The sequence below is a fragment of the Megalopta genalis genome, chromosome 1 (genome assembly GCF_051020955.1).
Source record: "Megalopta genalis isolate 19385.01 chromosome 1, iyMegGena1_principal, whole genome shotgun sequence".
In the NCBI taxonomy this organism is placed as follows: domain Eukaryota; kingdom Metazoa; phylum Arthropoda; class Insecta; order Hymenoptera; family Halictidae; genus Megalopta; species Megalopta genalis.
The window spans coordinates 19,778,187-19,805,899 of NC_135013.1; the positions used below are offsets into that span (position 1 = coordinate 19,778,187).

The 27,713-nt window shown below is 35.9% G+C and overlaps 2 protein-coding genes across 9 annotated transcripts in view; one reads left to right on the plus strand and one right to left on the minus strand.

Moving 5' to 3' along the window:
• LOC117221495 (uncharacterized) overlaps window positions 1–3,875 on the plus strand; it is a 49,357-nt gene extending 45,482 nt beyond the window's left edge. For all 8 annotated transcript variants that reach the window (XM_033472511.2, XM_033472510.2, XM_033472517.2 and 5 more), the window contains exon 8: window positions 1–3,875. In XM_033472511.2, the coding sequence (XP_033328402.1) occupies window positions 1–408 (408 nt within the window). In that variant the 3' untranslated portion in view covers window positions 409–3,875.
• On the minus strand, window positions 3,832–27,512 carry LOC117221497 (transmembrane channel-like protein). Its single transcript, XM_076523073.1, has 18 exons — window positions 27,034–27,512; window positions 20,410–20,575; window positions 18,205–18,376; window positions 14,891–15,128; window positions 13,831–14,019; window positions 13,432–13,667; window positions 11,508–11,699; window positions 10,791–11,039; window positions 10,482–10,551; window positions 10,223–10,385; window positions 9,261–9,932; window positions 7,641–7,747; window positions 7,276–7,571; window positions 5,875–6,054; window positions 5,693–5,813; window positions 5,004–5,154; window positions 4,728–4,911; window positions 3,832–4,077 (listed from the first exon to the last, which is right to left on the minus strand). The coding sequence occupies exons 1-18, from the start codon at window positions 27,172–27,174 to the stop codon at window positions 3,927–3,929; spliced, it is 3,678 nt and encodes a 1,225-aa protein (XP_076379188.1). The 5' UTR covers window positions 27,175–27,512; the 3' UTR covers window positions 3,832–3,926.
• Between the last annotated feature and the right edge of the window lie 201 nt (window positions 27,513–27,713).

The following is a 27,713-nucleotide window of genomic DNA, read 5'->3' on the forward strand; positions in this document are numbered from 1 at the left end:
GTAATTAGCGTGTTTCTCGCGACCCTGGCAACAGCAACCTGCTCCATCGCCTGCGTGTTCTCGGCGTTGCACCTGGCGCGTCTGATGGGGTTGGAGTGCAGCCCCGCGCGCGTATTAAACGCCACCTGCGTGTGCAGGCCCCGCGAAGATGCAACGAACTCCACCGAGACGGCGGTCAGGTACATGGACCTGAATTGTCCGGAGGTGGAGAGCATCCTGACCATTCTGCTGATATTCTCGTGCACCTGCAACGCGCTCGGCGCCATGGTGGCCGGCTGGTACACGTACCTTCACTGGAGCACCAGGAACAAACGGCCGAAGTACATGCAGGTGCGGACCACTCACAACTCTGGGACCAACTACCTCAACAGCAGGCCGATATACAATCCGAATCTGAACGAACGATGACAACCGACGACCGAAACCGACCAGGATACCTCCTCGTATCTTCGATACTCTTCATTGACCGTGGACGATGGAATGTTCTAACGGTTCAGACTGTTAGAACGTGGCCAGTGTTCATGGACCAGCTTCGTAATTCATGCGACAGATTTGGATAATATTTTGGACATCGCTTCGATTTGAGAAAGGGTCGTTGCTTCATGCTCGGTGGAGCTTTCGAATGGGATAGACGAATGTTTCTGTTCTTCATGGTTGTATGAGAACATTTTCTGAAGGAGGAAAGGAGCTGATTTTGGTTCCTTCGTTAGCGAAAGGAATCGTGAAGGAAACGGATAAACGAAGCATAATGACCGCATTTTCGAAATCAGACTCATTTGTCGGGGAAAATGTTGGTTGCTCTGAAATTTTTATAGAAAACGAACGTCTCGTATGACCATAAATGACAGCGACGTTTAGATGTTCGAGTGAAGCAAGGGAACAGTGAGGTTTTTTTGCAGAAGAAACATTGGACGTATTTTGGAGCACCCAAACGACAATAACAATGAACGTAAAACAGGAAACGGGAATGCTGAAGTATGCGTGGACTAGTCTGGATTTGAATGTGGACCGAGAATGAGAAATAATTTGTACCTTCTGAATTAGGGTAGCAACTTCTTGTAAAGAAAACTTGACGAGTACGGTGAACGAATGCTGAGAATAGTTGTAGAATTTTTTTATAGACGCTAGTAACTAGTAAAAGTTAATGATTAATGGTCGAAATGTGTTCTGAGTATTTATTGTATCGAAAATGGCGCGTGCTGTGTTATGCAGACGGTAAATTTCTCGATAGTAGGGTCGACCTCGATTGCATTTAACGGCGCAGTGCACTTCGGTTTTAGGATTCACGTATCCGCCAACTTTTTCTTTGTTTCGCCGGCTCGAAGGCATTTCAGGGGGAAAAGGGGAAACTCTTTGACAGTGGAAAGCGCGTAATTGAAGTACTATATCGTGGATTCTCTTGCGAGACTGGTTTCTCTTTTCTAATAATTCATCGACGTCAGGTTTTAATCGTCATCGGTTGATCGTCGCAGAAAAAGGAATGCCGGGAAACATGTTCGTAGCGTGTTGGTTTAGAAAATAACGATAATCGTTGAACGGATAACGGGTCATTCCGCGTGCAATAAATTTCCACGTGGGTCGTCAGTATTTTAGCTGTAATTAATCAAGGGCCTTTGCAAATTGAACGGAGGACCATTTTCGAAAAATTAAGCCACTTTATTTGTAAATCCAAAATAACTTTTCTGGCTTATAGTGTTTCCATTTTATATTATAATAAGTTTTACTTATATTATAATATAATATAATATAATATTATAATATAATATTATATTAATAATATAATACAATAATATAATATTATATTATATTATAATATAGTAATTATAGTAATTTATTATAATATAATATAATATTATATTATTATATTATAATAAATTCCTTATATTCATTATCAAATTCGTTTATATTTTAAAAAACTGTTAAAAGTTAAGTTACTTGTATAAGTTAACTTTTAACAGTTTTTTAAAATATAAACGAATTTTTGATCATGAACAAATTATTTTGGAACGCGATATACAAAGCGTAAAATTTCATAATACTCAGACTAACCAACTGTTTCTACCAGCGAATATCTGTAACAATTTCAAAAAAATGTACAGCGAGTCGCATTAATATTTGGACACCCTTTAAAACGATATAATTTGTTTTGAAACGGAACTAAATGACGGGGCTCTAAATCTAAAACGGGGCTCTACGCCTATAACGAAAATTTAAAAAATCAGTTTTGTACATCTCGGTAACTTATATGCATGCTGAAAATTGTTTCGAAATCTGTCGACGTTATGAGTTATAAATAATTAAAGATAGCGAAAGATTTCCACGTCTTTTATCGTCTGTAGCTTGACCCAGTGTTAAGCGATTTCGATCAAATTTTCGGTATGCATACAACTTACCGAGATCTACAAAACGCATTTTTAAAACTTTCGTTATCAGATCGGATAGAAGAGTTAAATGACGGGAGTTTCTTCTTCTTTCTTTCATTCCATCTAATCGTTATTAAAAACATGTCGTAGATATTCTCTAGTAAAATAGTATCTCTAACAGCTGAAAGAAAAAAATACAAATCACTTTGTCCCCTTTTAAAAATGTTATTCCGTTTTAACCCTTTGCACTCGGGCGGTGACTCTGAGGCACCATTAAAATTTATTATATCGCGTTCTAAGGTAATTTGTATATTAACAAAGTTTAGATTTAAAAATTTCGTGAAAATGTAACTGTTCTGCGAGTCGTAAAACTCAACTTCGCACGCATAAAATACATTTTGTCGTATAAAATGAAAATACTATAGGTCAGAAAAATTATTTTAGATCTACAGACATTAATTTTAGATCTATTATTAGATCTGTTATTATTATTACTATTTTAGATCTATTATTTTAGAGCTTCGAGTGCAAAGGGTTAAAAAGTATGCGAATACAAATGCTAGTCACTGAAAGTTCATGCATTACTTCGACTGTAAAATATCGGATTTACGAATTTATCAGGAAAAATATCACGAAAACGAATTCAGCATGCTTAAAACGAAGAAAATTCTAAACGAAGAGACTCTGCTGATACGAACAATTCGTGATTAGAACTTTATAAGCGACAGTATCTTAACACATTGATATAGCCGGCGACCCAAGAGACATTTAAAACCTGAGCGCCGGCAACGTATCGGCCACTTAAACCCCGAACGCCGGTCTCTTATTCGCTTGTTTCTGATCACTGAATATATTTTCGTAAAATAGTACAATTTTTATTTGCATATTCTTCGTATACAAATTAACGGTAATTAAAAATTTAAACAAAATCGAAATTTTTAATTTATAATTATAAGAAAAATACAGTTTCTCATTTCATGGTGGATTATTACATATATTTATTACGGACTCAGAAATCTGCGTTTTCGCGGGGCCGGCGCTCAAGCGACAGACTCAAAAACCCGCGTTTTCGCAGGGCCGGCTGTCAATGTGTTAAAAGTATAAACATCTAACATCGGTGTTTTTCGTCGCAACCTACAGATACAGTGGCTCTAAAATTCACGTATAAATCCAGAGGAACGATTCTAAACGTTCAAAGTGTTCGTGGAGAGAGGGAAAAGCTCCGACGAAAGTGGTCCTTTGATGTTTCTAAGCCCGCGCCGGCTCCGCGTGCGACCGTCTCGTGAGTGTATGCGAGTGTGTGAAAGCTTCTCGACGTTCTGACGTACTCGACAGGAGGACATGTCTTCGATTTTATACCTCAACGTAGAAACCGTGTGTAAGACGGGACTAGCTTTAAGATTTTACAATCGACGAGCCGCGACGCGCAGCGCACGCTATACATATACGTGAAATGAAACTTAACATGGAACAGAGAACAAATAAATCATTTCAGTATTAAAACCGTGAGAATGGAGGAACAAGAAGAGAAACAGCTTTCTTCCTTCCTTTCTGACGACATGTTTATTTCGTGTGGTGGCTCGAATCGTGATTCTCCTCGGAGACCGATCGATGGATCTCCGATTTCCCCTCGGCCTCGTTTATTCGGATCTCGGGAATCACGGCGCACTCGCTGAATTGAGACTCCCAGGAGTCGTGGAGAGTCCTCGCGATCCTAATTAGAATAATACAGATACATATTTCTTTTCGACAGGATAATTCAGATATTTGAGCCTTTTATTTTGAAAGTGAAGGGTTCCTGAGATCATTTGAAGCAACTTTCTCCTTAGCGAAAATGCAAACCGCGGCTTCGTTTACGAGTTATCGACGAAAATCAGTGGCCAATGAGAGGCGAGATCTGCTGGCGCGAGACGGCCGAGCCAATGAGCGGAGCTCGCTTCTTATTGGCTGGCGTTTTTCATTAATAACTCGTAAACGAAGCTACGGTTTGCATTTTCGCTAAGGAAAAAGTTACTTCGAATAACCTAAGGAATCCACCATTTCCGGATTGCGAGACATTTTTTGGGACACCCTGTATATTCCATATTAGTATACGAGCCGTTTATTTTGAAAGTGGCATAATTTAATAATAACACGTTTAAAAATATGGATGCTAACCTTCGAGAAGATTTACTTGTATTTGTTATCTCAGGATACTGATATTTTTCTCAGTATTATATATATATAAATCTCTAATACAATATATTATTATATATAATATAATATAATATTATATATTATATATATTATTATTATATTATATTATATATATTATAATAATATAATATTAATATTAGATTTATATCGACATAAAGAAATAATTACCCAGCACGACCACTGATCACTCCCCTCTCCCTACAATTGCTTTCCAAGGCGTGAGGTGAGACCACATGATCATGGGGTAAAATATCCTCTTCGACATCGGTCAACTCGGCAATTTCTGATGAAGATCGATTCCTCGTATGGATTTCGACCGAATTTTCATTTGGTACAGCAACTTCCGGTTCACCTGTCGATCGTCGATGGATTAGACAGGTTTGTTGCATATCATAATTTATATAATAATGAATATTTAGTAGGATGAGAATATTTAGAGAAAACCTTTTGGTGGCTTAACTCGAATCGATCGCTTAGACAAGGCCGGCAACATCTTCTTCCATTTTAGAAACGAGGCGTCAGCGAGGTCCTCCCTTCTTTTCACTATTTTGAACAATTTGCGGCGCTCTTCTGTGCGTTCGTGACGCAATTGTATCTAAAACACAACATTCAAATCGTTGAAGGAAACAATTCAAATTTGATTATTTAATGAAGTTTGACTTTGAAAGAACCTGTCTGAAATAATATATACATTACTCTTTTTATTATTACTTAAAAATATTTACTCATTAGACCGCGGATTTTTATGCAAAATAAGAAATGTCCTGACATTTTCTATTTTATATATATATATAATAATAATATATATAATAATATATAATAATATAATAATTAATAATAAGTAAATAATAAAATAATATAATATATATAATAAAATATATATATATAAATATATATATTAGGGAATAATAATTAAAATAATAATAATAATAATAATTTAAAATAATATATATATTTATATAAATCAATCTTTAAATTCTTGAAGTGCTTCTACTATATTCTATTTAGACTACTCATTTTTATTATAAATTTATAACATTTTATATGAAGAACAGTGAGCAACCATACAGCAGCCATTTTTAATTAAGCAAACCAGTAATAACATGAACAAAAATTCTGATTTCCTCTGTCACCTTTAAGTCATCGTTGGCTTCTCTCAAAGATCCGGTAAGGGACACCATATAATAGATAATCAGAGCCATCAGGACAATTAGTGGTATCACAATACCGGGTGAAGCGACGTAATCCAGACACCTGCGTAAAATATTAGAAAACGTTAGAAAAATTATTTCATCGCTTAGGGTACGACGGCTACCTTTGTATTGGCTCCGGAAGGGAATTCGTGAGCTGGTTCGTCGCCAAATGGTAAATCTTCTTGTAACCGGAAAAAGGGCCACAGTGCCAAGACGGCTCCACCCAAACGATCGCGTAACCAACCGGAAGAACGCACAGAAAGAGCATCGTTAACAACAGCGCGAAATAAAAATTGTTGGACCTGCGGAATTTTAAAAACGTTCATTCGATTCATAAATATCATTCGTAAAGTTTGCATTAAACTGGTCAAGAATATTTCCTACGGATTCTATACGTTCATGGTGTTTTTTGTTACACTTGAGTATTTTTTAAACCTGCTTTAAAACTTAATTGATCTTTTTATAGAGTATACAAGCTCTCTCTTAATTTCAGTGGCAATTTCAGTTATAATTTCAATCTTATGATCTCAGTTTATCAACCCAGCCTTTAATATTCGTTATTTAGTTCATGTTATTTCTGGTTCAGGAACGTGAGGGGGGCAATTGGTACTTAAAATCAATTAGCAGAATTATAATTTCGAATGTTCGCTATTCTTCTACGCTGTCTATGTCCTCTTTATAAGGTTTGTTTACCTAGAGACCAGTTCTTGCGCACTCTTTGCTGAGATGTCTGCGACTCGTCCACTAAACCAGTTTGTTACTCTTGACCTTAAATCTGCAAATGGACCTATATTTGCATCGACGTCGATGTTCTTTCAAATCACTCCTACATTATGTTACCGCTAATTAAAATATGCGTCAAATATTTTCATAAACGTACTACAAATATAACTGATATTTTAATTTGAGAATAACAAACTGGTTCACCTGGAAGATAGCGCACTCATTTAACCCTTTGCACTCGAAGCCATTTCAACCGCAAATCTAATCCAATTTTTCTGAATTACAATATTTCCATTTTACACGACGAAGTGCATTTTGTGCACGTGAAATTGAGTCTTGTGACGACTCGTGCAACAGCTACACTTTAAATAATTTTTCAAATTTAAGCTTTGTTAATATAAAAATTATCTTAGAACGTGACACAACAATTTTACTGGTGCCTCAGAGTCACCACTCGAGCGCAAAGAGTTAAAGATTATCAAATCTTGTCTAAAAATGCACAGCAATTCGTCAAGTACCAATTTTCCCTGCAATCGTTTAATGAAACGATTTATCGCCGAATAACAATATGTATATCGACAATGATTACATTCGAGGAAAATGTATTTTCGTAATATTTTTACTGAACAAAATTTGGCCGACTGTGAGCATCTTTTGCTTAGGCTTATATACATCTTTTTTCAACCGGAGCTAAAAAAGTTAAAGTAAGACTTCGGTAATTATTCAATAATTATCCACGGGAAACTATAATGGCCAGAAAAACTCATGTTCATGACCCTTTGCGATGAAGCGCGAGATACCTTGAGGCGCGAAAGATCACTTCATGAGGCACGTTGCAAGTAAGAACCGCCCAAGAGCGCAGGTACATGAGGATGCCGAGCTTCAGCAGGTTCAACGCGATCAAACCAGGACTGAAGAACATCCCCATCCAGATCATGCCTTGATTGTACACCAAGTGAAGTATATTCTCCGCTATCTTGAAGTCACCGTATTGGGGGAACTGCTTCTCGAGATCCCAGCACCAGAAACTGTTCATGAAACGAACGAAAACTGCCCTGAAGAAATCCAAGCTGAGCGTTATCACAACTGTCCACACCTGAAACGTTTCAAATCAACAGCATACGGTAGCATTCGATCGTTATAAAATGTTTGTGAGAAAACTTACCAGATCCATAACCGTGAGTTTTGCCAATTCCTGACCGAAGATCGTCTCCCAACATAAACGACGCAGCTTCTTGCGTGTCTTCAAATCTAATACCTTCGGTAAAATAACTGTAGCAAGAAAACGAGCGCGCATTGTTCATTTGAACGTACAGCATTTAGATGGTTTTACATTTTTACTGAACGCACAAAGTTATGTCGGCTTTTCTGTTATCTACATCCAGCACTTTTATTTATTGTTGCTAGATTTCCGGTCGTTGGACATTATCGTCGATAGATTTTATTTCATTTAGAATTCGATCAGCTTTGTGAATTTTAAAAGACTGACTTTACGGTAATACTGATTCTACGTATGAGCCGTTTATTTTGAAAGCGGCATAAGTCAATTTTTCAAAAAAATTGAGTTAATGGTAACACTAACTACAATTGAACGGTATCTTTTCATTTTAAAAAAAAAGTGACTTATGCCACTTTCAAAATAAACGGCTCATATATGTAATTTATTCAACAATTTTAGTAAATCACTGTCCTTTCAGAACATCACTTCGGTAAAATACGTCGGACAAGATTAATATATGTCAGTCATTTTTCTAAACTATTTATTTTGAAAGTGGCTCAAGTCACTTTACCGTAATGAAAAGTGGTGATTTTTTAATGTTTACGCGAAATTATTTATACCAAGAAAAATATCAGTATCCTGAGATAACAAATACAAGTGAATCTTCTCGAAGGTTAGCATCCATATTTTTAAACGTGTTATTATTAAGTTATGCCACTTTCAAAATAAACGGCTCGTATACTAATATGGAATATACAGGGTGTCCCAAAAATGTCTCGCAATCCGGAAATGGTGGATTCCTTAGGTTATTCGAAGTAACTTTTTCCTTAGCGAAAATGCAAACCGCAGCTTCGTTTACGAGTTATTAATGAAAAACGCCAGCCAATAAGAAGCGAGCTCCGCTGACGCGAGGCGGTCGAGCCAACGAGCGCGCGAAGCCCAGCTCCGCTCATTGGCTCGGCCGTCTCGCGCGAGCAGATCTCGCCTCTCATTGGTCACTGATTCTCGTCGATAACTCGTAAACGAAGCCGCGGTTTGCATTTCCGCTAAGGAGAAAGTTGCTTCAAATGATCTCAGGAACCCTCCATTTCCGGATCCCGAGACATTTTTGAGACACCCTGTATATATTTTATCATGATATATTTTAACATAGAATCTGCAGTCTACTTATAACAAACATTGATTGTTCCCGTGTTATCATAGTCAATATGAAATACGTTGAGTTAGAGATTTTATTTAAAAATAATACAGAAAATTCCCTTCATTTGGGAAGAGGAGATACGATTATTCGAGCGTTGTGGCTCGTTTTTATAGTTGTCGGCAATCGGTAACTGTAAAAACGAGCCGAAATAACAAGCTCGAAATAACGAGCTCCAATAATCGTATCTCCTCTTTTCAAATTCTCCATTTTTTTTTTTTGTGCGCAATCCAAGCGTCAATTGGGGAGAATTTACTGTAACAATATCGTTTCGATAATTTTATCTTTCCCCTCAAAGTCGAGGCTACTCCATGATCGAAATGATCAACCGACAGAACTCCAACCCTTGCCAAAAAATTGTTCCTTACTTGTGTCCTGCGCGGTAGTGGGGCAAATCTTTTCGAAGCACCTGACGACATGGTCCTCTTTCGCGAGAGGAATCACTTGCTCGTTCGTAGAGGTTTCGGACTCGTTAAAATCGACAATAGTAGTTTCCTGATCGGGCGAATACTCGGTAGACTCTTCAGTAATCATAGTCGTAATCGGTGATTCGGGGTCAGTCGACATTGCACTCGAGTACTCGTCGATCGGTTCAGTTTCCGTTACAAACGTTGTATCATCTTCGGACGAGAAACTGATACTTGAATCTTCGTTCGTGGTATACGCATCACTTGCGTTAAAAATCGAGTCGGTCGCTTGCTCGTAAGACGTCGATTCGTTCAAGTTAATACCGAACGTCGTATCGTTGGCTTCGTCGATCGAGTAAATGGAATAAGTGCTGGTGAAATTGTTCTCGATGATGGTCGAAGTTGTGTCGAAGGCATCGTTTCGTCGAACAGATTCCGATGTAAAATTGCTGTCAGAGATCGTTTCCGTGGAAAACGAAGTTCCATTGAGTTCATTAGTTTTGGTATCGTCGTAGCTCTCGTATGTGTAATCCAATGGTGGATAGTCACCGACGTTGTAGATCTCTTCGAGCGACTTTTCGTCGAGTATAGGGTTGAGGTATAGGTCCTTGATCGAGTTCGGTGGCAACGGTGCTGTAACAGACCAAATAATTTGTAAAATATCTCTGATTATTATATATTATTATTATATATATTTTATTATTATATTATATATTATATATCTATATTAATATATAATATAATATAATATAATAATAATAATAATAATATAATAATAAAATATATATAATAATATATTATTATTATATTATATTATATATTAATATAGATATATAATATATAATATAATAATAATAATAATAATAATATAATATATATATATATGTTAATATAGAAAAATGGCAAATCAGCCCTTCGGTCACCTGTTTCATTTTTGTGCTGCAAACTGGTAACATTGCCAGCTAGTATTAAACTTAAGGACACTAGAGTTGCAATCTGTCGCGACTTTGTCATCTCGTCACCGCATTCGATGGGCTTGTACGAGCAATTTGTGATTGTTGGTAGTAGGTCCCGAAGGTCTTGCTTCTATATTAATTCACACACAAACGGAACGAAGAAATTTAATTTAAATTCCTAGTGCGAGGGGAAACGATCATTATTATATTATTACTTGGAGCTCACCATTGGATTTATTTTACTAAACAGCGCGAATATCAGTGCATAAAGATTCAATAAATTCAGCAACATTATCCTGTAACATATTATCGATGCGAAATTTTAACAGCGAATGAAGATGAGTCGAAAACGTTTATACGAACTGCGATGCATTTGTAAAACTGACTGTTTACAAAGATAATACGATGAATAAATAATAAAAAATAAAATTATGATCCTTTAGATTTTTCATCGATAATATTACTTTGCTCTCACCGGTTATTTTTGGACAATTGGGCAATCAACGTGTTAATAAACGTAGTTTCGCCAACTCACCGAGCCAATTGCACTCGAAGCTGTTTCCTAGGATGATAGCTCTCTAGCAAACCTAGTATCTCGAAAAATATCGGGAACACGTACGAAATTAGGGTCATCACCACCGTAAGTTCATTCTGCCGCCACCAATTGGGCTGCTCCAACTCTTCGGCACTTCGCGCAACGAGTTCCACCACGACGTACGCTGACAGTACCAACAACAACATCACGGACGTGTTCACAAAAACTCTCATCAATATGATTTTCCAACTGGAAAATAATAATCGTTTGGAAACGCGCGCAATGGAATCTAAAGATCCTTGTTAAAAAAAACATCGAACGTTTCTACAGGGTGTCCCACAAAAATGTCTCGCAATCCGAAAGTGGCGGATTCCTCCGATCATTTGAAGCAACTTTTTCCTTCGCAAAAATTTTCTCCAAGGCACCGTTAACGAGTTATTAACGAAAAACAGTGATCAATGAGAGGCGAGCTCGGTTGGCGCGAGGCAACCGAGCCAATGAGCGGAACTAGGCTTCGCGCGCTGGTTGGCTGGGCCGCCTCGCGTCAGCCGTACTCGATTCTTATTGGTCACTGTTTTTCGTTAATAACTCGTTAACGGTGCCTCGGAGAACATTTTTGTAAAGGAAGAAGTTGCTTCAAATGATCCGAGGAACATTTTTGGGACAGCCTGTATATGAATACGCGCAGTAATGAGAGCGATTGCAAAATTAGATTACTTTCTTTCATCTTTCTCCTTTTCGGCTTCTTCGAGTAACGCTTCCTTGAAGCTGAGAACTATGCTGGCCGTTCGATTATTAGCAGTTTCTGGATTCCCAATCATGAAGTCCCATCCCGTGAACAATTTCCACGAGAAAATGCATTCGTCTTCCTTCTCTGTGAGCTTGCTCAGTCTCGAATTTTCCGCCATTCTGAAACCCATGATACGTGTTCACTGATATCATCTTGAAACGCAATCAACACCGTCTAAACGACAAAGAACACCAAGTCGCAATCAATTAGTTTATTAATAATACACGTGACTTCTCAATCCTCCAGTATATATTGGGTTGGCAACTAAGTAATTGCCGATTTCAGTTATAGATATCTCTCAGTTCCATTTTTATGATAACAGTAAATGTTATATTATAAAATTATTATTATTATTATTATTATATTATATTATATTATTATTATATTATATGATATTATTATTATATTATATTATATTATTATTATTATTATATTATATTATATTATACTATATTATACTATACTATATTATATTATATTATATTATTATTATTATATTATTATTATTAATGTTAGCAACTGGACAAATTGAATGCAGCGGTCAAGGAAAAGCGATCGGATTACCACTTATTTCGATCCCTGGACAACTCCCTTCGTGGTAAAACTTTTAATGACGACGACGCTGTAAAATCTCACTTAACTCAGTTTTTGGCCGAAAAGGATCAGACTTTCTACGAGCGTGGAATTTTCAAGTTGTCGGAGAGATGGCAAAAGGTCATCGAACAAAATGGAAAATACATTACAAATTAAACTTCGTTCCAAGTAAAAAAAATTTTTATCTCATTGAACAAATCGGCAATTACTTAGTTGCCAACCCAATAGTATACGACATAGCATTCGCTAATTATCTATGATGTTGACGCGACTATAAATTCACAGAAAACGAACATTCATTCGCAGATTACGATTATTCAAAGATTCCTGGACTTCGAATTCTGTACCAGTTGTAGAATTAGAGATCCTCATTTCATTTTCATTGTACCGAAAAAGAATTGGAAAAGAATCGATGAATTCGTTTGTAAAATTCAATTGATAGAATTCATTTTCATTGTACCAGTTTTACAGTGAATTATTTCTGTTTCATTTTCACAGTACGCTGCCCGTATAAATTGTAAAAGCCCAGTAGCATCAAAGAATATTTGGATAACTACAAACAAACAAACAAAATTTATGTCATGCTTAGAAGGAACCAAATTGTTTAACAAGATTATATAGTAAGTTAAGAAAAGCTTAGATCAAGAAAATAATATAAAAATGTAATGCAAAACTATTGTATATATTACACTACATGTAACCCTACAAATGTTATCCCACAATGTAATGCAAAACTATTGTATATATTATAATACACTACATGTAACCATACAAATGTTATTCCACAAGTGGTCGTTAATTGCTATCAAGCAGATGCGACATTAAATAAAATAAATTAAAAAAGAAACATTGTGAAAATAACGAATAAAAAATAATTTTCCTGCGTTTTGCATTCATTTTATTATCTTACCTATCCTTTAGACGTATAATAATACATAATCTTAACAGAGAAACTATTTTTAAAGTGTATATATTAGTGTGGGTCCAGAAATACCCAGGGTTGGCCACCTGCGATCCGACGGAAGTTCGGTCTCCCGAGAGTTAATTCCCGTCTCATTTTCAGAGTACCAAAAGAGAGACTAACACGAACAGCGTACCAGCGTATTATAATTAATTGTTCCCGTTTCATGTTCACAGTACCGAAAGAGAAAATAATTGCGTACCGGTTTTATAATTAATTGTTCTCGTTTCATTTTCACGGTACCAAAAGAGAAAATAAGGTCGCTTAGAGGCAGTAGGTCACCCGTTGACGATTACTTGCGCAATGTGGCGACGAAACTGTAGATGTAGATGACCAAATTAGTGACGAAATAGGCAAGCGGCAGTCTGTAGCCGCTCTTCGAGTCCTGGTTGGTGTACCAGCCGTAAAAGAACGGCGAATACTTGAAGATCCCCTCGAACTCCCATAAAATCAGCAGATGCTTCGATTCAATTTTCTCTTCCCTGAGCATGATCTTCCGTTCACCTGCTGCGTTCGGATCCGCGGTGAGCACCTGTTGCAAGAAGATAATCTCGAACAGATGATACTTCGATATTAACTTTGAAGACACGAAAAAGATTCTAAAGATTGATTGATCGATCGATTGATCGAGAGCCCGAAACAATTCGATTTCTCTGCGAGCAACGCTTCCTGTTCGTTTCGATCATTTTCTCTACCTCTGGGATCATCACGAAGGCAGTAATGATGGTGCACATGACGAGATTGATCCAAAACAACCATCGGAGGAAGGTGAAATAGGAAGCAACAGCGGAACCGAAGTGCGACTCGATCTCCTTGATCCGAAGTTCCCAGGGGATTAGCCATGTTTGAAGATTGATCAGTTCTCTTCGGCAGTATTGCCATTTCTGCGAACCGTGCACGATCAAAGCGTTGAGCTTAGCAACTTGATTGAAAGCCAGACTTGTGCTGAGCCAGAAACGTGTTTAAAAGTTAGACTTTTATCTTTACTCTGCGTTAAAAGTTATGTTGAAACTACGAAAGTTCTGGCTTAAATTTCAAGTTTTTCTGACAATTAATTTATCCGCACGTTTCATTGAACTCCGTAGAGTAACTAACGTATCAAAGAGTACCTAAAAATATATATTGAACTTCGATAAATAAAATTGTAAATGATCCTAAGCATGGTAGGTAGCATTTTTGTCAGAAATTTATACTTCGTTAAACCACAGACTAGTTTGAAATTTTATTGTTTAGCACTAGATTTACAGTACCCGTCAAAATGACGGGTCACTAATTTTTTAATTTACGATTATTAATATCGTAAAGATACGTTTATGAGTTATTTATTCAATTTATATATCACTTACGGCAAATGTTACAATAACAGAAAATCAGAATAAATGTCTTATTGTCACCTTTATAAACTAATGTAGAACAGCTGTTGACAATAACAGAAAATCAGAATAAATGTCTTATTGTCACCTTTATAAACTAATGTAAAACAGCTGTTGACAATAACAGAAAATCAGAATAAATGTCTTATTGTCACCTTTATAAACTAATGTAAAACAGCTGTTGACAATAACAGAAAATCAGAATAAATGTCTTATTGTCACCTTTATAAACTAATGTAAAACAGCTGTTGACAATAACAGAAAATCAGAATAAATGTCTTATTGTCACTTTCATAAACTAATGTAAAACAGCTGTTTTTTATGCTCTAGTAAATCTAGTGTTAATTAAAGACTCGTCAAATTTGTCTAATAGATATGCTACCTTTGTCGTGAAGAGCGAAATACGCGCAATCGCGTCCTTGGTGCTCCTCGTATGAGCAAGTCGTTCCTGAAGAACTCCTTCGTGTCTTCGAACATACGATTTCGCCTGTCGCACGAGTTTGATCTTCCGACGAAGTGGCCACGGTTGCTGTTTAACACCGCTCAACACTTCTTTGTGCAACTTCAGTTTCTCGAATATCTGCTCCTGATTGCCGGTCTCTTCTACCGAAATCGCGGTTCTGTAAACAAATACTTGAACTTCAACTTTCTACATTTTTCAGACAGCTGTGAACTTTTCCTGTGCTATCGGGTTGGCAACCAAGTAATTGCCGATTTCAGTTATAGAAGTGTTGAAGTAGGGCGTGCCTGTGCGACGACTGGTTTAGCTTAAGTTCTTTCGATTCTCGGGTTTCAGCGGCGATCGGTCGTTGATTTATTCGCCAGAGGGAAGTAGTTATTGAATATACTGCGTTCGCGCAGTTTCTGATAATAATTTCACTCAAGCTGTTTTTCATGAAGGAATCGACGGTTGTCATTTTAGTATCCGGATGCAAGCAGTTCCTGATTATTGAATTCGCGTAAACCTGTATCATTATTATCGCATTATTGTTGAATCTGGGTGGGTCTCACACGTTATACAGTAAATCCTCTTTGTCGCAGGGGTTACTGCGACGGTTTATATAAAATAATCCGAGAGAGTTTTTTTGGTTTTTATATAACGAGAACTTTAATATAACTTGTAACAAAAGGCGATGAGGTACAGTGTGTAGAAGGTAAAGGTAAACGAGTGACGGATGAGACAGAAATATGGACACGTTGAGAGTCGGAGGAAAACTTGCTAACTGACTTCTCCCGGTCGAGAGGTCCTCGTATTTATTGGGGAGAACGTATTGAAATTGGCAAGGGAAAGTCCTTGGGAAGGGCGAAGGCCTTTCCCGAAGATTTTCCGACCGGGGTGATCCGGGACCTATGGTCCGTAGCTGTGTCCCAACGTTTTTATTGTTTTATTGCGGTGTGTACGCCTTGCGTCGGGAAAACCCGAAAAAGGCATATGCACACCCAGTTTTTGAAGGACGTGTCTTTTTATGTCTGGTCCGCCACACCTCCCTAATTTTCCTTCAGTTTGTAAACAACAGCGGACAATTTGGGAAGCGGAGATACGATTATTTGAACCTTGCACCTTGTTTTTATAATTGTCGACAATCGGAAACTATAAAAATGAGTCGCGAGGCTCGAATGATCGTATCTTCTCTTCCCAAATAATCCATGTTTGGTTCACAAGCCGAAAGAAAATTGTGGGGAATTTACTGTACGGAGGTTCGACCGTATAATACAAATAATTAAAGAATAACGTCGTCGAAAATGTGGTCTTACAAAACTTGATTCGATGAAATGAGATTGTTCTCAAATCATAAAATGAGCGATAAGAAGCTTTGGCTAATCCAATATACGTGGATTAAAGGATAAAAGGACCTCAGGACCAAAGAATGAACGTGTCCTCGACTTTAGATTTAGGCGTGGAACGAAAGAACGACGAATAAAGTTCATACATATTGCATTTGGCTCCATTTCTATTGGGTTGGCAACTAAGTAATTGCCGATTTCAATTATAGATGTCTCTCACTCCCATTTTTATGATATCCGTAAATGTTACATTATAAAATTATTATTATTATTATTATGTTATTTTTTATTATCCGTGAATGTTAGCAACTGGACAAATTGAATGCAGCGGTCAAAAATGCTTCGAATGTCTTAATACAATATTAAAAAATCAAATAATTAAACGCGAGACCAAACACATTAAATCTTTTGTTATTCGTTAAAATATACGATTACGAGTAATATAAAGATCATGAGATTTCTTTGTAAGTACCATAGATTATGTTATTTACTATAGATCTATTTAATAGATTTACGATAAAGTTATACAATGGTGTACAGCGATTAGAGTCTCGAAAATCTTTATTATCGTAAGTATTGGGTTGGCAACTAAGTAATTGCCGATTTCAATTATAGATGTCTCTCACTCCCATTTTTATGATATCCGTAAATGTTATATTATAAAATTATTATTATTATTATTATTATGTTATTTTTTATTATCCGTGAATATTAGCAACTGGACAAATTGAATGCAGCGGTCAAGGAAAAGCGACCAGAATTGGTCAATCGTAAAGGTGTCATTTTCCAGCTATTATATCTTTTCAATTTTATCTAATTTTTCTTCAGCTTGTAAACAAAAATGGACAGTACGGGAACAGGAGATACGATTATTTGAGCCTTGCACCTCGTTCTTATTGTAATCGTTGACAATCGGCTACTATAAAAATGAGCCGCGAGCCTCGAATAATCGTTCACCTCTTCCTATATTGTCCATTTTTGTGTGTACAGTAATTTCTCCCTAACTCGCGCTCAGATTGCGCACAAAAATGGAAAATTTCGGAAGAGAAGATACGATTATTCGAGCCTCGCACCTCGTTTTAATTATAATCGTTGACAATCGGAAACTATAAAAATGAGCTACAAGCCTCGAATAATCGTTCTCCTCTTCCTATATTGTCCATTTTTGTGTATACAGTAATTTCTCCCTAACTCGCGCTCAGATTGCGCACAAAAATGGAAAATTTCGGAAGAGAAGATACGATTATTCGAGCCTCGCACCTCGTTTTAATTATAATCGTTGACAATCGGAAACTATAAAAATGAGCTACAAGCCTCGAATAATCGTTCTCCTCTTCCTATATTGTCCATTTTTGTGTATACAGTAATTTCTCCCTAACTCGCGCTCAGATTGCGCACAAAAATGGAAAATTTCGGAGGAGAAGATACGATTATTCGAGCCTCGCACCTCGTTTTTATTATAATCGTTGACAATCGGAAACTATAAAAATGAGCTACAAGCCTCGAATAATCGTTCTCCTCTTCCTATATTGTCCATTTTTGTGTATACAGTAATTTCTCCCTAACTCGCGCTCAGATTGCGCACAAAAATGGAAAATTTCGGAGGAGAAGATACGATTATTCGAGCCTCGCACCTCGTTTTTATTATAATCGTTGACAGTCGGCAACTATAAAAATGAACCGCAATGCTCGAATAATCGTTCTCCTCTTCCCAAATAGTCCATTTTTGTTTACAAGCTGAAGAAAAATTCGGGAGAATTTACTGTATTTTGCCAGTGAAAGCATCGAGATCGACGAACAGTGACCACGATGAATTTAGAAGATCCTATTATACGTTCAGGTTTTATTTAGCACTGAAAGGGTTAGTCGACGAAACGAGACCGCAAGAAATTCTTAAAATAAATTACTGACTCCCCAGAACTGATGGTGTAGACGGAAGATCGTCGTCGAAGCGTGGCTTCCGCTTCAGCGCTGAAAGGTGACGATGGCCGTCGTTTCCGCCTACTTTGCCTCCGGCTAGAACTTCGGCGTTGCATGATCGCGCACGCCGACGCCGAGTAGTCATCCTCGTCTCCCTCTTCCTCTGGAAACACGATATCATCCTGTACCGTAATTATCAACAGAAAAAAGTACGAAAGAAACGCGAAATGTGGATGAAGAAAAACAAGTAAAAAAAAGAGTAAAAAACAAAGAAAAACAAAGTAAAAAAAAATCGGCTATCATTAAACTCGACGCTTCGATACAGAATTTAATAGCATTCGATATTGAAAACGTTCATTACTCCGACACAAGATTAGATATGATAAAAAAAATGGAAAAATGATCGAATGGATGGTAAAAGATTATTATCGACTAGTTTCTGCGCTATCTAACTACTGAGAAATTATGTGAATGCTGATGTTTGAAGTTGATCATTTTTATTTTTAAGTAATTGTTTTAACCCCGCACTACGATTTCTTTTGCAACTGTAGCAGCTAATTAGCGCTACTTTGTCCTTAATAATTTCGCTGATTTTATACGAGACAATTTTTCTTTCTTTTATGTCTTCATTTACTTTTATACCCGGATTTTGCTAACAGAAGAATCAAATTCTGTTACGATCTTTAAAAAATGAACGAAGTTCTAGTTTTATTATTGAATTAGATAACATAGCAGGCTATTACTAGATTTGCTGAAGTTGGCTGCAGAGAAAAGAATGTATTGCAAAAATATGATAAAATAATAAATAATAATATGACAAAATAATATACATGAGAAAATGTATTAACTATTTGCACTATGATTTCTTTTACAGCTACGTTAATGGGCGTTTCTTCATGCTTAATCATTTCGCTGGTAGAACGAGATTTCATCTAACCGCATCCCAAGTTTTAATAACAAAAGAATTGAATTAGCTTCGATTTAAAAAAAGAAATTGATAAACATTTATACGTAGTAGAACATGTATGAAATCGTCGTCATCATGAATCTAATGATAACTACGTGACAATAACTGCGAACCAGCTATGGATGTTCTCGCTGGTAGAGCGAGATTTCATCTAACCGCATTCCCAAGTTTTAATGACAAAAGAATTGAATTAGCTTCGATTTAAAAAAAAGATTGATAAACATTTATACGTAGTAGAACATGTATGAAATCGTCGTCATCATGAATCTAATGATAACTATGTGACAATAACTACGAACCAGCTATGGATATTCTCGCTGGTAGAGCGAGATTTCACCTAACCGCATTCCAAAGTTTTAATGACAAAAGAATTTAATTAGCTTCGATTTAAAAAAAAAAATTGATAAACATTTATACGTAGTAGAACATGTATGAAATCGTCGTCATCATGAATCTAATGATAACTACGTGACAATAACTGCGAACCAGCTATGGATGTTCTCGCTGGTAGAGCGAGATTTCATCTAACCGCATTCCCAAGTTTTAATAACAAAAGAATTTAATTAGCTCCGATTTAAAAAAAAATTGATAAACATTTATACGTAGTAGAACATGTATGAAATCGTCGTCATCATGAATCTAATGATAACTACGTGACAATAACTACGAACCAGCTATGGATGTTCTCGCTGGTAGAGCGAGATTTCATCTAACCGCATTCCCAAGTTTTAATAACAAAAGAATTGAATTAGCTTCGATTTAAAAAAAGAAATTGATAAACATTTATACGTAGTAGAACATGTATGAAATCGTCGTCATCATGAATCTAATGATAACTACGTGACAATAACTACGAACCAGCTATGGATGTTCTCGCTGGTAGAACGAGATTTCATCTAACCGCATTCCCAAGTTTTAATAACAAAAGAATTGAATTAGCTTCGATTTAAAAAAAAATTGATAAACATTTATACGTAGTAGAACATGTATGAAATCGTCGTCATCATGAATCTAATGATAACTACGTGACAATAACTGCGAACCAGCTATGGATGTTCTCGCTGGTAGAGTGAGATTTCATCTAACCGCATTCCCAAGTTTTAATAACAAAAGAATTGAATTAGCTTCGATTTAAAAAAAAAATTGATAAACATTTATACGTAGTAGAACATGTATGAAATCGTCGTCATCATGAATCTAATGATAACTACGTGACAATAACTACGAACCAGCTATGGATATTCTCTGCATGTCACCGATATCCGAATGATCCTCAGTTTTCTCCTTTGGCTTCGCTTTGCCGACGATTTCCTTCTGTTTCTCGTCGTCGTCGTCAGCGACGGCGAACGTAACTGACACTCGGTCGACCGACGGCTGCGGGGACGTAGGTTCCACCTACATCGCCCAAGCAAAAGCAATTAGTTGCATGAATTTCGCCCGTAGATCATCCATCGTCACGCCACGTGGAGTGGTTGATGGTAGGTGCTGCCTGGAATTAGGCGGTCAACGATAAGCCTGAACTGGATTCGAGAAACGCGATTCTTTCCCTGATTATGAAACCTTTCGTTTGTACGTCCCCTGCCTTATCAATCACGTGTCGTGCTGTTCGAGAACCGAATTTAATAAAGGAGCCGTTTATTTTGAAAACAATTTGTGTAGTAAGAAGTAAATATACGGTATATGTACGTGTAAATATTTTCGTAGTTTCTATTAAAGGGATTATAGGAATTCCTTGAAAAATTCTAATCTAAGTTATTTTTTAAACAGAAGACTGTGAACAGCGCACAAGTAATACAAATAATAACGATCATAGCGTTATTATATTATCATTATTATCATTATTCTATTATCATATGAGCCGTTTATTTTGAAAGTGGTATAAGTCACTTTTTCAAAAAAATCGAATTAATGGTAACACTAATTACAATTGAACGGTATCTTTTCATTTAAAAAAAAAAAAGTGACTTATGCCACTTTCAAAATAAACGGCTCATATATGTAATTTATTCAACAATTTTAGTAAATCACTGTCCTTTCGAAACATCACTTCGGTAAAATACGTCGGACAAGATTAATATATGTCAGTCATTTTTCTAAACTATTTATTTTGAAAGTGGCGTAAGTCACTTTACCGTAATGGAAAGTGGTGATTTTTTAATGTTTATACGAAATTATTTATACTGAGAAAAATATCAGTATCCCGAGATAACAAATACGAGTAAATCTTCTCGAAAGTTAGCATCCATATTTTTAAACGTGTTAAAACGCAAAGCCTTAGATATATCGACTTAAAAACAAAGTGACTTATGCCACTTTCAAAATAAACGGCTCATATAATATCAGGAATTGTAAAAGAAAATATCAGAAACCACTTCGACTGGTTTGGTAGCTCTAGTGTTAATTGAATCAAAACAACGCATTGTCGAAGATGTATTTACGGTGTTCGAGAGACATGGAGAAGTGATCTACCGTTGGTTCCGATCATTTTCTTCAATTTTCGATCATTTAATTCATAAATAGTCATATAGTCCTCAGATATAGTTATACGTAAGATACTGGACTCATGCATCGTCAAATTATGCTTTACGCCTCGAATCAATGAATTGCGTTTCATTTGTAATTCCATAATTTAAAGAATATGATTTTCTAACACAAATAGAGAGAAATGAAAGGTTGTGCAGTATCTAAAAACAGAAAACCGGCGAACTTTCTCGCAAAGAAACATAATTTTAGATTAATAATTCTTAGTTCAATTAAGATTGAAAGAAAATGCACGAAAGAAATTGTCAATTTAAAAAACGATACTTGGATTTTTAATTTTATCTCATGAAGCGCCTTGTGTAAAAGAACTTAAAAGAAATGAGCCGTTTATTTTGAAAATGGCATAAGTCACTTCACCGTAATGAAAAGTGGTGATTTTTTAATGTTTATACGAAATTATTTATACTGAGACAAATATCAGTGTCCTGAGATAACAAATACAAGTAAATCTTCTCGAAAGTTAGCATATTTTGTAAACGGACTTTTTGCGAAGCTTTATGCAAATTCTGAGATAATTTATGAAGGAGCCTGTTAAAGGTTTTCTCATATTCCAAAAAAAAAGGTTAAAACAAGAGTAAAATCTCTTCCTTCCTTTCACTTTCATAAAATTTATGAAAACAACAATACGCTCAAAGATTCGAGAAAAAAGTGTCAGCAACTCACCACTGTCCGCCGAACTATTTATAGCCGTAAAACTCTGTAGCTTCGTTCTTCTATATTAGATTTAGAATATATTGCACAGTAATTAAAGTTCAATTTCTTTTATTATAAATTTTATGGACGAGATTATTCGCGAGATTATTCGATAATATAAACAGAAAATTGTCACTCGCAATCAAAATTGTAGACGGAGAATTAAAATGATTTTAATCTCGACACTTTCACAGCCGAAAATTCTTCGAACTACCAAAAATTTCCAGCAAAAACTCCAGTTGTCCTGAAACTTTCTTTCGAACAATTGAAAAAGCTCCAAATAGATAAATCAAACTAAAGAAAAGAGAGAACACATTGAAGTAAGTCTTCTGCACAGTAATTAAAGTTCAATTTCTTTCATCATAAATTTCATGGACCACGATTCGCGAGATTGTTCGATAATATAAAGAGAAAATTGTCACTTGCAATCAAAATTGTAGAATTAAAATGATTTTAATCTCGACACTTCCACAACCGAAAATTCTTCGGACTACCAAAAATTTCCAGCAAAAACTCCAGTTGTCCTAAAACTTTCTTTCGAACAATTGAAAAAGCTCCAAATAGATAAATCAAACTAAAGAAAAGAGAGAACACATTGAAGTAAGTCCTCTGCACAGTAATTAAAGTTCAATTTCTTTCATCATAAATTTCATGGACCACGATTCGCGAGATTATTCGATAATATAAAGAGAAAATTGTCACTTGCAATCAAAATTGTAGAATTAAAATGATTTTAATCTCGACACTTCCACAACCGAAAATTCTTCGGACTACCAAAAATTTCCAGCAAAAACTCCAGTTGTCCTAAAACTTTCTTTCGAACAATTGAAAAAGCTCCAAATAGATAAATCAAACTAAAGAAAAGAGAGAACACATTGAAGTAAGTCCTCTGCACAGTAATTAAAGTTCAATTTCTTTCATCATAAATTTCATGGACCACGATTCGCGAGATTGTTCGATAATATAAACAGAAAATTGTCACTCGCAATATAAATCGTAGACGGAGAATTAAAGTGATTTTAATCTCGACACTTCCACAACCGAAAATTCTTCGAACTACCAAAAATTTCCAGCAAAAACTCCAGTTGTCCTAAAACTTTCTTTCGAACAATTGAAAAAGCTCCAAATAGATAAATCAAACTAAAGAAAAGAGGGAACACATTGAAGTAAGTCCTCTGCACAGTAATTAAAGTTCAATTTCTTTTATCATAAATTTCATGGACAACGATTCGCGAGATTATTCGATAATATAAACAGAAAATTGTCACTCGCAATCAAAATTATAGACGGAGAATTAAAATGATTTTAATCTCGACACTTTCACAGCCGAAAATTCTTCGAACTACCAAAAATTTCCAGCAAAAACTCCAGTTGTCCTAAAGCTTTCTTTCGAACAATTGTGAAAAAGCTCCAAATAAATAAATCAAACTAAAGAAAAAAGAGAGAACACATTGTAGTAAGCCCTCTCTACTCCTGTGCATTTCCAATAATAAGATATTACGTCGGCCGAAGCCGGTCAAGTCTCAAAACGTGAACGTAATATTACATTAGAAGGTAAAAAAAAATGTGAAGAGCAGTTTTAAAATCGTGGACCACAGACAGCACTGGGGACAGCCGAAGACGAAGTGGATTATCAACGACTCGGGCACGCGTTTCCAGTCTAATAAAATTCGAGCAAATAGTGTATCATTGTGTAATAATGTCTGTGAAAATTGGATAAGGTCACAGGTGAATCAGCGCCGATGGATTCGAAGGAACTGCCGTCGCGTCAATAGGAAAGAACCGACCGGCGGTCATCCCCCGAGGGAACCGCGCCTGTCTCGATGCCCATAAGTCGAACATAATGCCCGTGTCCACTCGATATCGGGGACACCCGTTTCTGGCGACGCAACAAATCTTTGATATCACGAAAGGTTCTATATCACCGCGAAAAATAGGGATGCTCTGCTTCGCCGGCAGATTACGTCGACGGTGTCCAAGTCGCGAGACAAACGAGGCCTTGTAACGATGGTTTAATTTCGCTTGAGTACCGTCCGGTTGCTTCGGCGAAATTAACGTTCGCTATGAGTTTAGGGTAAATCCGTGCGGCACGAATGTACGCGACAGTTGACAGGAAAATATTCATTGCCGGATTCGTGTGAACCTTTTTTTCTTTCGTGTCGTAATAAGAGTTTGAAAAGGGAGAAATGGTACACGAAATTACTCGAGGATGTCCAAGATTTATCTAGTTGGTACAAGATAATTCTTTATTTTCTATATCATCGTCGAATTATTTTCAATTTACAAGTTTGGAAAAGTGAAACTGATTCCTCAAAATTACAGTAAATTCTCCCGAATTTTCCTTCGACTTCTAATATTATTATTTATATAATAATAATAATATAATAATATAATAATAATATAATTAAATATATTATATAATATATTTATACTTATATATAATACTCTTCTCTCTCTCTCTATACTTACTTCTAATATTATTATCTATATAATATTATATATAGAAGTCGAAGGAAAATTAGGGAGAATTTACTGTAATTTTGAGGAATCAGTTTCACTTTCTCAAATTTGAAGGGTGGATTATATAATTATATTATATAATAGATAATAATATTAGAAGTCGAAGGAAAATTAGGAAGAATTTATATATAATATATAAATATATTATATAATATATAATATAATATTATATAATAGATAATAATATTAGAAGTCGAAGGAAAAAACTTAGGGAGAATTTACTGTAATTTTGATATTGTATAATATATCATATTATATAATATCAAAATTATTATATATATATATGTATAGATAGATAGATAGATATTATTATATAATATTATATAATATTATTATCTATTATATTAACTATATATTATATATAGATAACTCGAGTCTCGCGGCTCATTTTTATTGTTGTTGATTGTCAACAACTATAAAAACGCAATGCAAGACTCGAATAATCGTATCTCCTCTTCCCAAATTGTCCATTTTTTTTGTACAAGCTGAAGGAAAATTCGAGAGAATTTACTGTACTTGTACATGTTTAGGCTTTGTCTAGTTGATACGTGATAATTCTTTATTAGCTAACCAGCAATGAATGCAGAACAGTTTCCGTTTTACGTAAAGATCTGTACAAAGATCTTATGTAAAGACGTACATTCTGCGCAAAGAGATCCGCAGTCTATTTATTACGTCTTATAAATCTAATTTAGCTAGCACGAATCTTAAATAGTTTCAGATTGGAGCAAATCTAGTTGACATACTTCGAGACTGTTTCAATTAACCGACACTGATTCGCGGCTACTTAAGCTAAACGAATTTGATTCGGCAGTAGTTGTGCCATGTGTACAAATCTACGCTCGGTGGTGTTGATTTAAGACAATTTAGTTAGTCGGTTTAAGGCCCATAAATCAATGAACTACCGAGGGATGGTAACACAGGTGATTCCGGGTTTGAGAATCACATGCGATCGGCCGCGCCTTGACGAGTTCTATGACACGTTCGGACCCCACCCTTATCTTCCCACATAATCATTTCAGTTGGAGGCTCGCATCGTGTTACACGCGAGTTTCAGGGCCTCGCGAAAATCATCCCCTAGCACATCGCCTCGCTCTTGTTCGTGGAATTCTGTGAATGTCTGCGAATGCTTTGATTAGGGCTCGCGGAGGTCAAATGCTTATCGTTGACAGTCCATTTCTGTCACAGGTGTATAATTTTCTTATAATTATAATTGTTTCGGGCAAAAAAGTAAAATTTATAGTTTCTTCTGAAATTAGTCTTCTTGGTGAACATTCGAAATGGTCCATTAATGAATTTCTTTATTGGAATATTGGTAAAAATCTATAATCTAATAATAGTAAATATATATATATATAAATATATATATATTAAAAATTTAATTAATTAGCGAATAGATTTATTTTATATTATTAGATTATAATATATATAATGTTGACCAATATTCTCAGAAAATTAATTAGCAAATCGTTCGAATTGTGCGCCGATATATCAAGAAAATTAATATATTATAAAATTATATATATTATAATCTAATAATATAAAATAAATCTATTCGCTAATTAATATATATTATAATTTAATAATATAAAATAAATCTATTCGCTAATTAATCTTCTTGAAATATCGGCGCACAATTAGAACGATTTGCTAATTAATTTTCTGAGAATACTGGTCAACATTTAAAATGGTTCAGTGACTAACACCTGTAGGCGTTTCTGCAGCTAAACAGCCTCCGCACACGTGACCATTAACTAAAATGCTTTCGTCAGAACGATATAATCACACGATCCCTTCCAACTACTCTACAGGTTGATGCTAAGCAACCTCATTAATGAATTATCTAACAGTAATCAAACATGGTAACATTCGTTGCCCCGCACGCGATGCCAGTTTCAGTTCCGATACATTTGCTGATTAAACGAACGGAGAGAAAATAAGTGAACTGTACACCACACGGTGGTGTGCAAAATGATCATTACATCTAATGAATTCCTATCTTTTAAAAAAAACATACGCTTATGAAAATTTGATACTTTTAGGATAAAATGATTTTTTAATTGAAACTTTAACCAGAATTTTAATCGTTCTATAATTACCTGATTCGTCGGCGACAGCGACGTTCTCGACGATGTTCTCGATCTAGATCGCGAGGCACTGTTCGATCTTAAAATCCCAACAGATCTCTCTGTCGATGGCCACTCTGCTTTCTTAAAGCCATCTTCTCCCGTTTTATCCATCCTGGCTATAACTTTTCACGGCCAAGTAACTGTTTCAATTAATTATCGATCGATCGGTTCGAACAAAAGGACAACCTTCGATTTATAATCTTCTCTGCGGGAAGTTAGTTGCCGGAGATTGCATGGTAATTGCTTTTCCTCACCTCCGGCTCATCCGACACTCGATCGATCGCGGCCGACTCATAAATATTTAGAAGACGCGATTCTTGAATAATTATTGAACGATCGTTCGTTACTGAACAATCGAATTGCTTTAAAATCGAATTAACGTATACCGATCACGATTCCGTAAAGAGAATGATTAACGCGTGTAGCTTGAAAACTCTGTTGTTCTGGTCTTTCCACGGTCTCGTGACAAAACGGTCGCAACGCAGGCAGTAAACTAACTACGTAATTCTTTCACAATAATGAAGCTTGCAACGTGATTACCTTATGGATCATAGTAGATACTAGCACGCGTTCAGTTGCACGCCACTAACAATGGCGAATGTAGCGCAACCTGAACGATATGAATTATCGGAGGAATTGGAAACAGGTTT

What these genes read in the sequence shown, in the direction of transcription:
- LOC117221497 (XM_076523073.1), bottom strand. Translation starts at nt 27,174, where the DNA reads ATGGATAAAACGGGAGAAGATGGCTTTAAGAAAGCAGAGTGGCCATCG. An exon ending in TTTCGCTCTTCACGACAAAG is followed by an intron (nt 14,020 to 14,890) that starts GTAGCATATCTA and finishes CACGGTTCGCAG; the next exon opens with AAATGGCAATACTGCCGAAG. An exon ending in CTTCGAGTGCAATTGGCTCG is followed by an intron (nt 10,552 to 10,790) that starts GTGAGTTGGCGA and finishes AATATGTTACAG; the next exon opens with GATAATGTTGCTGAATTTAT.